General features: G+C 38.9%; 1 protein-coding gene across 2 annotated transcripts in view; it reads right to left on the reverse strand.

Annotated features, from left to right (window-relative positions):
* LOC140807001 (uncharacterized) overlaps positions 1 to 12,454 on the reverse strand; it is a 31,964-nt gene that overhangs the window by 1,079 nt on the left and 18,431 nt on the right. The window contains exons 21-27 of one of the 2 annotated variants that reach the window (XM_073163632.1): positions 10,554 to 10,666; positions 10,411 to 10,473; positions 9,646 to 9,771; positions 9,271 to 9,553; positions 9,090 to 9,186; positions 8,852 to 9,008; positions 36 to 179 (exon numbers count right to left, since the gene is read on the reverse strand). In XM_073163632.1, coding sequence (XP_073019733.1) covers positions 36 to 179; positions 8,852 to 9,008; positions 9,090 to 9,186; positions 9,271 to 9,553; positions 9,646 to 9,771; positions 10,411 to 10,473; positions 10,554 to 10,666 — 983 coding nt within the window. Of the gene's footprint in view, positions 1 to 35; positions 180 to 8,851; positions 9,009 to 9,089; positions 9,187 to 9,270; positions 9,554 to 9,645; positions 9,772 to 10,409; positions 10,474 to 10,553; positions 10,667 to 12,454 lie in introns of those variants that run through there. The other variant, XR_012112612.1, reaches the window with a different exon arrangement.

Raw genomic sequence — 12,454 nt, forward strand, 5'->3', positions numbered from 1 at the left:
AGAGAGAGAAGGAAATACATAACGAGGGTTCATACTTCAAATTTGTTGATGAACAACTCAAATCTTTCAGTTAGACCTGGTTTCGATCTATGCCACTTTGCCAATGGACTCATGATCTCAGGATGATTGATGATAAAAGTAGGGTTTCTGCAAGTCTCCTCCAGAAAGTGTCCTACAAGCTGCACTCGACAAACTCAATAACTTATGATTTTTCATATTGGGACATTGAGGTCAGGGCTGGAAAGGCAGAATGGAAAAGTACAGAAATGGAGAGAGAAGTATTTTCATATGTCTGAGAGTACAATATGTCAGTTTAAATAGAGTAAAAAACTCAGAAATCAAATATTATCCTATCTAATTTAAAGATTAAAATATCTTATCAGATAATATCTATTTATTTTATTATACGCCCCCGCGGTAGATATTGAAGAGTCGAAGTTGCCAGTGAGAAAATCATGAGTGGATTCTGATAATCCCTTAGTGAGCAAATCAGCAAGTCGACGAGATATAGGAACATGTTTAATACTAAGAATCCCTCCACGGAGTTTCTCTTTGATGAAGTGTCGATCTACTTCGACATGTTTTGTCCTGTCATGATGGACTCTAGATTGTGAACTATGCTGATTGTTGATGTGTTGTCACAATAGAGAAACATACGGCCTTTACATTCCATCTTCAAATCTTTGAACATTCTCCTAATCCATGTGAGTTCACATACTCTGTCTGTCATTACTCGGAATTCAGATTCTGCCCTACTTCTCGCCACTGATTGTTTCTTGTTGTGCCAAGTAACAAGATTTCCCCAAACTTTTCTATGGTTGATTTTCGATCATCAACAGAACCTACCCAATCTGCATTTGTGAATGTACTAACATTTCGATCATCATTCTTTGTGAAAAACAAGCCTCTCCCAGCGGTTTGTTTCAGATACCTCAAGACTCTGTGTACTGCGTCCAGATGTTGTCGAGGTGAGTGCATGTATTGACTTACCAGCCTGACTGCGAACACAATATCAAGGAGAGTACGTGAAAGATAGATGAGCTTCTCAACCAAGTGTTGAAATCTTCCAACATCTACAGAGTTTTCCCCGAGCATATTTCATTTATTTCCCGATTCAACATGTGTGTTACTTGGTTTGCAACCGAGCATGCATGTTTCTTCCAATAAATCTAACACGTATTTCCTTGGGGAGACTGAAATGCCTTCCTTATTTCTAGAAATCTCCATCCCCAGGAAATATTTCAGTGCTCCAAGGTCTTTGACTTCAAATTCCATAGCCATCTTCTGTTTCACATTCTCCACTTCATGATTGACAACACCAATGATAATAACGTTAGAATTTTGATCTTCCCTCACTCAAAGCACTTGATGAAGAGTGTATCATCAGCTTCCCCTGATTGTATCCAAATTTCTGGATAGCTTTTGAGAATCCATCAAACAAGGCTCGTGGTGATTGTTTTAATCCATAAAGAGACTTGTTAAATTTACAAACAATTTGACTACCCAGCTTTTCTTCAAACCCCGGAGATTGACTCGTACAAACTTCATCTTCTAATTCTCCATTTAAGAAAAAAAAATTATATCGAGTTGATGTAGTGGCCAGTCGAGGTTGGTAGCCAAGAACAGAAGGACTTGAATTGTATTCAACTTGGCAACTGGAGCGAAGGTTTCAATATAATCAATGCCATAAGTTTGTGTGAACCCTTCAGTTATCAGTCATACTTTGTATCTTTGAATTGAGCCATATGCCCAGTACTTGACTGTAAATACCCATTTACATCTGTCAGGGACTCAATCCATGGGGCCCAGCCCAACTCAAACAAGAATCGAGCAGCAAAAATCAAGGATGTGCTCTATCAAAGGTTTACTCATGGAAAGTTTAGAAAATAAGGAATGAGATTGATTGGATTCTTATTTAATTTCCTTTAATAAGTGCTAGAATCTCGAGCTTAGATAGGGGAATAATGGGCATATTTCTGGGATGTCAATTTAATGCTTATCTTGTATTTAAAGGGTTGCTGATGAAAGAAACAAGACATTCAGCTTTTCTCAAAAAATATAGCTAATATTGAGATCGCGAGGTTCTCTCAAACGAGCCTCGAACATCCAAAAAAATAGGTAGAAAAAGCCACAAACAAATCTCAGAGTTAAACGATCAACCTCTTCACCGACCAATAACCCGATCCTTTACCCGTGCTCATAACAAGTTGGTATCAGAGCCAGTAGTTATGGGCGATTTGCAAGCAATCCAACAGCAACTTACAAACCCTCTTCAACTGGAAAAGCATATCTTCCATGTTGATTTTTACGTCCTCACACTAGGAGAAATTGGTGCTGTCATGGGAGTAAATTGGCTCCGCTCTTTAGGAAGTATCACGTGGGATTTTGAAAAAATGCAGATGCAGTTTGTAAGAGAAGGCATGCTGGTTACGTGGCACGGAAACTCATCCTACATTCCGTCACACCGAAGCCTCTCGGCAACTATACTAAAGGAGGCACCCCTTACACAGTTACAACACCTTCTGGAAACCTACAACAGCCTGTTCGAGGAACCTCAAGGACTCCCACCCTCGAGAGGATCCAGCCATAAAATCCTACTAGAACAAGGTACCAACCCCATTGTTGTTAAGACCTTATCGATATCCTCATATGCAGAAAGATGAAATTGAGAAGCAATGCGATGAGATGCTACAAAGAGGGGTTATTAGACCCAGCTCATCCCCTTTCTCCTCACCCGTATTGTTGGTCAAAAAATCAGATAACACTTGGCGCTTTTGTATCGACTATCGTGCCTTGAACGCAAAAACAGTTAAGGACAAGTTCCCCATTCCGGTGATCGATGAATTATTGGAGAAATTACACGGCGCTGAATATTTTTCGAAATTAGACTTGCGATCCGGGTACCATCAAATTTTGATGGACCCCAGTAGCATCCACATGACGGCCTTTCGCACCCACCACGGCCACTTTGAGTTTATGGTGATGCCCTTTGGCCTCACTAATGCGCCTTCTACTTTTCAATCTTTAATAAATTCAATTTTCGGCGGCATTTTGCGGAAATTTGTTTTGGTTTTCTTTGATGACATCCTCGTTTACAACGCAACCTGGGAAGATCACATTTGCCACCTTCGTACGGTCTTCACAATCTTGCAACAACAACACTTATTCCTTAAGAAATCCAAATGTTACTTTGCTCAAAGACAGGTTGCTTACTTAGGACATGTGGTTTCACGGAAGGGGGTGAGTATGGATGAAAATAAAATAGCACCATTCAACACTGGCCACAACCCATGACTCTAAAGGCACTCCGGGGCTTCCTCGGACTAACAGGGTACTACCGCAAATTTGTGCAAAACTATGGAGTTATTGTTGCCCCCTTAACCAATATTCTGCGCAAACAAGGCTTTTCATGGACAGCTGATAGCCTACATGCCTTTGAAACATTGAAGGAAGTGCTCACTTCTACACCCGTCCTTGCTCTTCCCGATTTTTCCACACATTTCATCGTGGAGTGTGATGCATCAGAAACAGGAATAGGGGCTGTACTTCAACAGCAAGGGCGCCCCATTGCATTCTTCAGCAGCGCACTCGCCCTTCGCCATAGGAAACTACCCGCATATGAAAAGGAACTCATTGGACTCATCAAAGTCATGCGTCACTGGCACTCTTACTTTTGGGGAAACTCTTTCATCGTTCGTACGGATCATTATAGTCTCAAATTTTTGCTCGAACACGGAACAACGTATCTCGACCTCTCCACAACAGCAAGGGATAAGCAAATTAATGGGTTATGACTTTAAGGTAGAATATCGGGCAGGAAAATCAAATGTCGTGGCAGACGCACTTTCACGCCTAGGCGAGGAGGAGGGCTGTTTGATGGCCATTTCGAAACCACAGTGGGATTTTCTGGCAGCCATCAAAGAAGCACACTCGAACACACCAGAAGTACAACGCATAATTCGAGAGGTTCAAGATGGAGAGGCTTTCGGACCATGGGAAGTTAAAAATGACATTTTATGATTTAAATCCAAAATCTACCTTCCTCCACAATCACCATTAACTGCTCCTATTATTGCAATGGTACATGAAGGCTGTCATGAAGGCTACTAGCGCACTCTCCACCGCATGGGACGAGATTTTTATTGGCCAGGGATGAAACGTCAAGTCCAAGCAGTAGTGTCCAATTGTTCCACATGCCAACACAACAAAACGAAAACAATGAAGCCAGCTGGACTCCTACAACCTCTGCCCATCCCTTACCACATTTGGGCCGACATCTCAATGGATTTCATCGAAGGGTTGCCTACCTCACAAGGGAAGACTGTAATTTTCGTGGTTGTCGATCGCTTTTCTAAATATGCTCACTTCATTGGCTTAGCCCATCCTTACACCGCAGTTTCAGTCGCCAAAATTTTTTTCGACAACATCTTCTAGCTACATGGGCTACCCGAAACAATAGTAAGCGATCGAGACGTAACCTTCACGAGCTCTTTTTGGCAGGAACTCTTTCATATGAGTGGCACCAAATTGTGTTTCAGCTCAGCTTATCATCCCCAATCTGACGGACAAACCGAGGCGATAAATCGAATCCTAGAAATGTATTTGAGGTGCTTTACAAGTGATCAACCGAAGAAATGGTTTGAATGGCTAGCTTGGGCAGAATTTTGATATAACACAAGCTTTCACACGGCTCTTAAGGCCACTCCTTTTGAGATCGTTTATGGTCGCCAACCACCAAGCCTTCTGTCTTATCTTCCCGGCCAGGCACGTCTGGAGGCCGTGGATCACGCACTGCAACAGCGTGACCAACTGTTACGCCAAGCTCGTGATCGCTTGTTACAAGCTCAGAACGTTATGAAGCTGCATTATGACAAGAAACACAGGGAAGTGGAGTTCAAGGAAGGGGATTTGGTACTTCTCAAGCTTCCAACCTATCGAAAGCAAAGCGTAGCATCCAGAGGCAATGCAAAGCTTTCTCCTCGCTACTACGGTCCATTTAAAGTGTTAGCCAAAGTAGGGCAAGTGGCTTACAAGCTACAACTTCCAGAGAACTCGAGGACCCACCCAATTTTTCATGTCTCATCCTTAAAGAAGTTTAAAGGAGGTTCCTTCTCCAACCCAGTACTTCCTCCCCCTCCCTTGGAAGCATTTCATCCTTCACCAATGGCAGTATTGGACAAACGCACGAACCAAGGCAAATCTGAAGTCTTAGTGCATTGGGAGGGCCTGTCACCTGCAGAAGCTTCTTGGGAAGACGCTGCCATGCTCACAGCTCGATTTCCCTCTTTCGTGTTTGAGGACAACCACGATTTCCAAGGGGGAGCAGGTGTCAGGGACTCAATCCATGGGGCCCAGCCCAACTCAAACAGGAATCGAGCAGCAAAAATCAAGGATGTGCTCTATCAAAGGTTTACACATGGAAAGTTTAGAAAATAAGGAATGAGATTGATTGGATTCTTATTTAATTTCCTTTAATAAGTGCTAGAATCTCGAGCTTAGATAGGGGAATAATGGGCATATTTCTGGAATGCCAATTTAATGCTTATCTTGTATTTAAAGGGTTGCTGATGAAAGAAATAAGACATTCAGCTTTTCTCAAAAAATATAGCTAATATTGAGATCGCGAGGTTCTCTCAAACGAGCCTCGAACATCCAAAAAAATAGGTAGAAAAAGCCACAAACAAATCTCAGAGTTAAACGATCAACCTCTTCACCGACCCATAACCCGATCCTTTACCCGTGCTCATAACAACATCCCACTGTATTTTCTCCTTGAGGTAACTCTACCAAGTCCCATGGGTTACTTTGTTTCAAAGCACGGATCTCTTCTATCACTACTACTTTCCACTCAAGGATAGTAAGAGCATCTTGGATTGACCCGGGAAGAACCACACTAGACAAACTCGAGGTAAAAATATGAAATGAGGGAAAAAGGCTTGGATATGAGACAAATTTAGAGACAGGATGCTGAGTACAAGAACTCACTCTTTTCCTAAGGGCTATTGGAACTTCAAGGTTAAGAGTGTTACCTGGTTGAAGATCTGTTATCGGTTCACTTTCTTGATTGTGAGTGGGATCCACAATATCTGTATTTACATGAGGTATTTTCCGTTTCCGTCTTGAGTAGACTAGTAACTCATTTTGAGATGTTGAGTCTCCCCCTGATTTTGACGCAAGAGTACATTGTGGAGAATTGGGTTCATTTTGTGGAGGATTAACTAGGGTAAGGTAAGGATAGGAAGAATGCGTGTCTGAATCGATTCTGAGAAGAGATACGCTCTCCCAATGAGTTTTATTAGTTTTCCCTCTTTGAGGGAAAGTTGGAGGGAAAAAAGTTTCTCAAAGAATGTAACATCACATGAGACGTAAAATTTTCGAGTTTTAGGACCATAGAAACGGTACCCTTTTTGAGTAGGAGAATATCCCAAAAAGACTGTCTTTATAGCGCGAGGGTCTCATTTACTTCGGTTGTGAACATGTACAATGGTGGTACACCCAAAAGTTTTCATGGGAATGTTACTGGATGTAGAAACTTGAGGGAAGAATTTTACGAGAATAGATAAAAGGTGTTTAGAACCTTAGAGGACGACTGGGTAAGCGAAGGCTGCAGTTAGGACGACATCCCCCCAAAGATACTTTGGAACATTCATGGTAAACATGAGGGCACGAACAACTTCTAACATATGACGACTTTTCTTTCGCAAACACCATTTGTCGACACAAGAGATTTGGTGATAATACCATTTTCTTTCAAATACGTATTGAAAATGGTATTGAAATATTCTTTATCATTATCAGTACGAAGAGTGCGAGTCTTGGTATTAAAATGAGTTTAAATCATCTTGTGAAAATATGAAAAAATTGTGCTGGTCTCGGATTTGTTATGTAGAAGATAAACTGGTGCAATACGAGTATGATCATCAATGAAAGTGAGAAACCATCATCTACCATGACGTGTGGGAATTTGTGACAGTCCCCATATATCGCCATGAATGAGGGAGAATGGAGTAGTAGGTGTATGGTTTGGGCGAGAAAGAGACACGTTTGTTTGGCAAATTGGCAAAATTCACAACTGTGAAAATCAAAACTTTTATTAATAAATGAGAAAGGTAACAAACATTTGCATATATGAAAAACTGGGATGGCATAACCAAAGACGGAGCCAGGAACGGATGCCCCCCCCCCCTCAATTTTTCAAATTTTATTGACTAGAGGCCTAAAAATAATTGCATTTTTTCACTTTCCTCCATAATATTTGCTCTTGCCTCCCCAACCTCTATTTTCTGGCTCCGTCCTTGGAGCCTAACCTATGATGCCATAACATTATTTCCCTAATATCTGAAATAGAAAGAGACGCAACAATGGACACCAAAGAGACTCGATTCGTCAACAGAGCATTCTCAAGATAGTACAGCCCATTGTAGAGTTTAGCATTGCCAATCGTCTTTTCGGATAGCAGGTCCTAACAAGGTGAGAATTTGGCAATACAATTGTTATCACGAGTAAGTCTACTAACAGAGGGTAAATTGTAGGTCAAGGAAGGAAGTTGAAGAACTGGTTTGAGTGTGATAACATTGTACAAGACAATATCACCAATGTGCGTAACAGAGGTTAAAGAGCCATCTGCAATTTTAACAGTATATTTCTTGTACATAAATTATATGAACAAAAATTATGTGGATCTCGTGTCACGTGATCGGAGGCACCGGAATCAACAATCCAAGATGCAATAAGGCAAGAGCTAAGGGCAGTATGGTTTCGAAAACCCTTTCCTTTTCCAGATTAAGCCTGAATTTCAGGCTTCAGTCGATACACATCTTCATATCCTCAAGAAAGGGACATAATCCTGTAAATCAAAGAAGTGTTGGAGCCCTGTTTTATTTCCTTCAACTTGGATCGAATTCCAGACACTTAAGAGGTATTTCCGTGGTCGGAATACATTTTCTGCGCAGCATCCCAAATTTCTTTTTCTGTTGTGAACCACAAGTAGCGACGGCTTATATTAGGCTCATGGATTCACAAGCCAAGTAAGAACGATGGAGCTATTAGCCAGCCAGGTTGTGTAAGATGGATCGGATGAAGCTGGTGCAAGGTCTCCTGTTAGATGCTCCTAATTTGTCACAGGCACAAACCACAATCTTTACAGATGGTGTCCACTGGAGGTAATTGCGGCCATTAAGGTGGACTGTAATTTGAAATGAAGAGGTCACCCCCGGAAAGAGGAGCAACAGACCCAGATGGACCAGAAGATGCTTTGGCCATGGATTCACCAAACGGGGTGGAAAATTTTGACAATTCAGTGGACATGATGAGCGTGAGAGATTAGAAAGAAAAAAAAATCAAAGGAGGTTGCGATGAAAGAGAAGAACCGTACGGCTCTGATACCATATAGAAATTCAGAGAAGAAGTGTTTTTTATAAATCTAAGAGTACAATCTGTCAGTTTAAATAGAGTACAAGTATTTCAAAAAACTCCAAAAAATCAGAAATCAAATATTTCCTATCTAATTTAAAGATTAAATTATCTTATCAGATAATATCTATTTATTTTATTTTATTCTACAAAAAGTGTTTCAGTTTAATGAAATAAACAGCCAATAACCCAAATCTTTTGTTATCAAACAGAATGGCAATTCGCAACGATTCAAACAAAATGCACAAGCAATCGAATGTCATGTTATATATTTTTCACTGTGGCAATCATGCATGAATTTAAAAGATCTTAAAAGCAAGTTAGCATGGAGATTTTCAATAGAATTGCAGAGCCACGTCAAGTTTATATTAGCAAAGTGAAACTCGTAAGCTATGTAGAAAACTTCAAAAAACTGTATAGAAACCAACAGTTTTCTTACTTTATCTAATAATCTAGCAGTTGTTTGCGGAGGAGGGCATTTGATATCAAACTTTGAGCACACATCTGACAGATACATGTTGGCTTCTTCACTAGAGAGGTCCTTGGGGATACTAAGATCTGCCAGCTTTTCCAATTCATCTATTATATCAATTATCCTGGAAATGTGAAAAAGAGAGGTCCATCTTGCAGCCATCGACAAAGAAGTGCACGATTAGTGAATTAACAAGCACAAAAACCTGAAAGGAGGGGTAAAGTCAATCTCAACGGGATCATTGTCCAACCCATTGGCATGATATTTAATAATGTAGCCACCGGTAAGTTCCTTCACCATTCCTGTTTAATGGTATTTGTTAAGAAAATTCCAAGGCAGAGATGTCAATTGCATTTAGTCAAGGTTATCATATATATTTCACATACCACTGAGCATTTCTTCAGTTAGCTTCATCAGATCATAGTAATCCGCATAAGCCATGTAAAGCTCACAGGTTGTGAACTCAGGATTGTGTGTTAAATCAATTCCCTCATTCCTAAATTGTTTACCAATTTCATAAACACAGCCAAAGCCACCAACAACCAATTGCTTAAGATTTAATTCAGGAGCAACGCGCATGTAAACCTTCTTATCAAAAACATTGAGGTGGGTCACGAATGGTCGAGCAGCGGCTCCCCCAACAACATTGTTCATCAAAGCTGTTTCGACCTTAAGACAAAAGGAGATTAAAAAGCATACATAAGAAGTTGAAATGGGATCAAAATCTACGCAAGTTACAAATTACTTGGGTAATTACTTACCTCCAAAAAACCTCGAGTGTCAAGAAAACTTCTGATGTAAGAAATGACATTTCTCCTAGCCCAGAATAATTTTGGAACTTCCGTATTCAATAACAAATCCAAAAACCGCCACCTATACCTTGTTTCCTACAAAAAAAAATTATAATTCTCAATCGGTAAATTGATATTCTTAATAGTCAATAGCAAATAATGTGCAAGAAAAATCTATCTCAATTGAGATAGAAAGAGTTCGTAGTAAAACATAGGCAAAAACAGAACACTGTAAGATAAATGAACTCAATTAATCACAAAGTCCTGTAAAATTCTTAAACGTTAGTTTTCTAACCTACACAAGTGTGAAGCATTCGTGGACACCATATTACTGATTTGGTGAATTGATATCAAGGAATTCTACACCTCATTCGACAATTTCCATTTATTACATTCAAGGAATAGTAAGTAAACTCCAGTCATAAGCTATCTACAACCATACACATTATATACCTGTTGTGTATTTTCCTGCTCTAATAAGCACAGCAATCAATCAAGGATTAAAAGAGAAACAATGAGCATTGAATTTCGGTAAAATGAATCCCCATGACATTATTAAGAAGCAGTTTCAATCAACGAACGCAACAATAAAATATTTTTCAGTTGAGCTTGCTGTTAATTAGACACAAAAATCATTTAAAAAAATTTCCTCACAAATAATGGATTAGAATATTTTAGGCTCACAGATTCGTACCAATATGGAGAAATTAAACTAATAGCGTTGTTAAATAGTACCTGATCCTTCAATGTGTAAGCCTCAAGGTTTCTGACATGTCCTGGGACCCAAGAATCAGCTACCTGTCCAGTGAAATTAAATGTCAATAAAACATAAATTTCTAATCCATTACAGAAGTCAGCATAGAAGAAAAAATGGTCACCTTAGAATTATTAGAGCCTGAAGCAATCTTTGGTCGTTGCATCATGTGGAGACACTGAGAGAGAACGATAAATGTTTTCGGGAAAATACTCAGCTCTCCTCTTTTACTCTTACCTGCATAATGAATTACTACAATATGAGATACCAAAGATGCAGGAAATAAACATGTATGAAAACCACAAAAAGTAACCTAAACTGCACGGATATTATCTCAGACATAAGATAAATACAAGAAAGACAATTAAATAACAAAGATATAATACCGAGAAAAACATATAACTAAGTTCTTATATGCCAAGCAACTGGCCTACTAGATAACAAGTGTCTATGAATGTTGTACATAACATTAAGGGTTAACTATATTTACATCTCAAATGTTTGCTATAATTACAAAAATGTCCAATTAATTTGGAAAATTTAGGTTAATATAATATTACATTTATGCCTGCAACTGTAAAAATTACATATACCTTTTTGAGGTTACATATATCTTACAAATACACACTTATATGATTAGTTCAATTAAATTTAATTTTCTTTGGTATTTGTGAATTTATAATCTCATTACAGATAAACCAAAAGCTAGGTAAAAAGAAAAAACAAAAATTTTAAAATTAAAACAAAAAACTTAACCAAATGCTAGCGGGAATGAGCTTTGTTGACGATGATGATCTATTCACTCTTTTGGCTATTTTTTTTTATCTTTGTTAAAACCATAGTTGTCAAAAGCGAGAGGCGCAAAAAAGCGCTCAAGTGTCTTGGGGCTTCAAGCGTAAAGCGCAAAAACGCACGCTTTACGGAAAAAAGCGCAATAAACAAAATATTATAAAAAAAATCAAAATAAAATAAAAATTCTTCGAAAATGTGATATATGAAATATCAAATGTCATTATAATCGTCATCTTCATCTTCCAAATCTACGTAATCAACCCCATCACTTGATTTGTATCCATCGGTATCTTCTTCTTCTTCTTCTTATGTTTCATCATCTATGTTGATCTCTTCTTCGTCCACAAGACTAGTTCGAGCTGAAGATTGCTTTCTTTTTGCTGGAGTGGATGATGACGCTCCTTTTGAAGTAGATGCATTACGAGATAGAAAGTCATATGCACTTTCACCAACCCCAACCGCTTGTGCTACATCACTCCAACGCAAATCATCATCTTCAAAGACCAAATCGTTATCATCATTCTCTTTATCACTATTATCCAACTTTCCCAACAACCATTTGTTACTATCATCTATTTCTGACAAAGAAATAGGATCAATCTTATCTCGCATGGCATATCTTCGCCTCAACGCTCTGTTGTATTGAAAGGGATCTCGGGCGTGCCTTGCTTTTTTTAAAAAAAATCACTAACAAAGAAGTTGCATTTCCGTTTTTTTTTAATTAGTAACTTAAATTGCAAAAGGCCCAACCCAACCCCAAACCCTAGCAGCCCAAGTTCACAAATTGAAAATGCAACTTCTTAGGGACTCTGATGATTCGATGGAAGAAGATGAACTTGATTTGGATGATTGAAGAATTTTAATCGTGTTACTTATTATTATGAACTTATTAATTATTTGTTTTGTGTGACATTATGACTTAATTATTTCATATTTTAATATATTAATCTAAGATAATTATATTTTTAAAAAAATAAAAAACGTGTGCCTTGCTTCGTTAAGGCGCGCACCTCGCCTTGCGCCTTGCGCCTCAGGCTCCAGAGCCCTTATGCGCCTCTGTGCGCCTTGCGCCCTTGACAACTATAACTAAGAAGTTAGGTTCATACTCCATAATATCAAATTTAATATGTAAAACAAAACTTCTAACTTACATGTTCAAATACACTCCAATTACGTTCACAACCTGAAGAAGAGCGTGTGAGGTACAAAATCTTCATTGCAAATGTTTTAAAT

This window comes from Primulina eburnea, chromosome 12, assembly GCF_022965805.1.
Source record: "Primulina eburnea isolate SZY01 chromosome 12, ASM2296580v1, whole genome shotgun sequence".
In the NCBI taxonomy this organism is placed as follows: domain Eukaryota; kingdom Viridiplantae; phylum Streptophyta; class Magnoliopsida; order Lamiales; family Gesneriaceae; genus Primulina; species Primulina eburnea.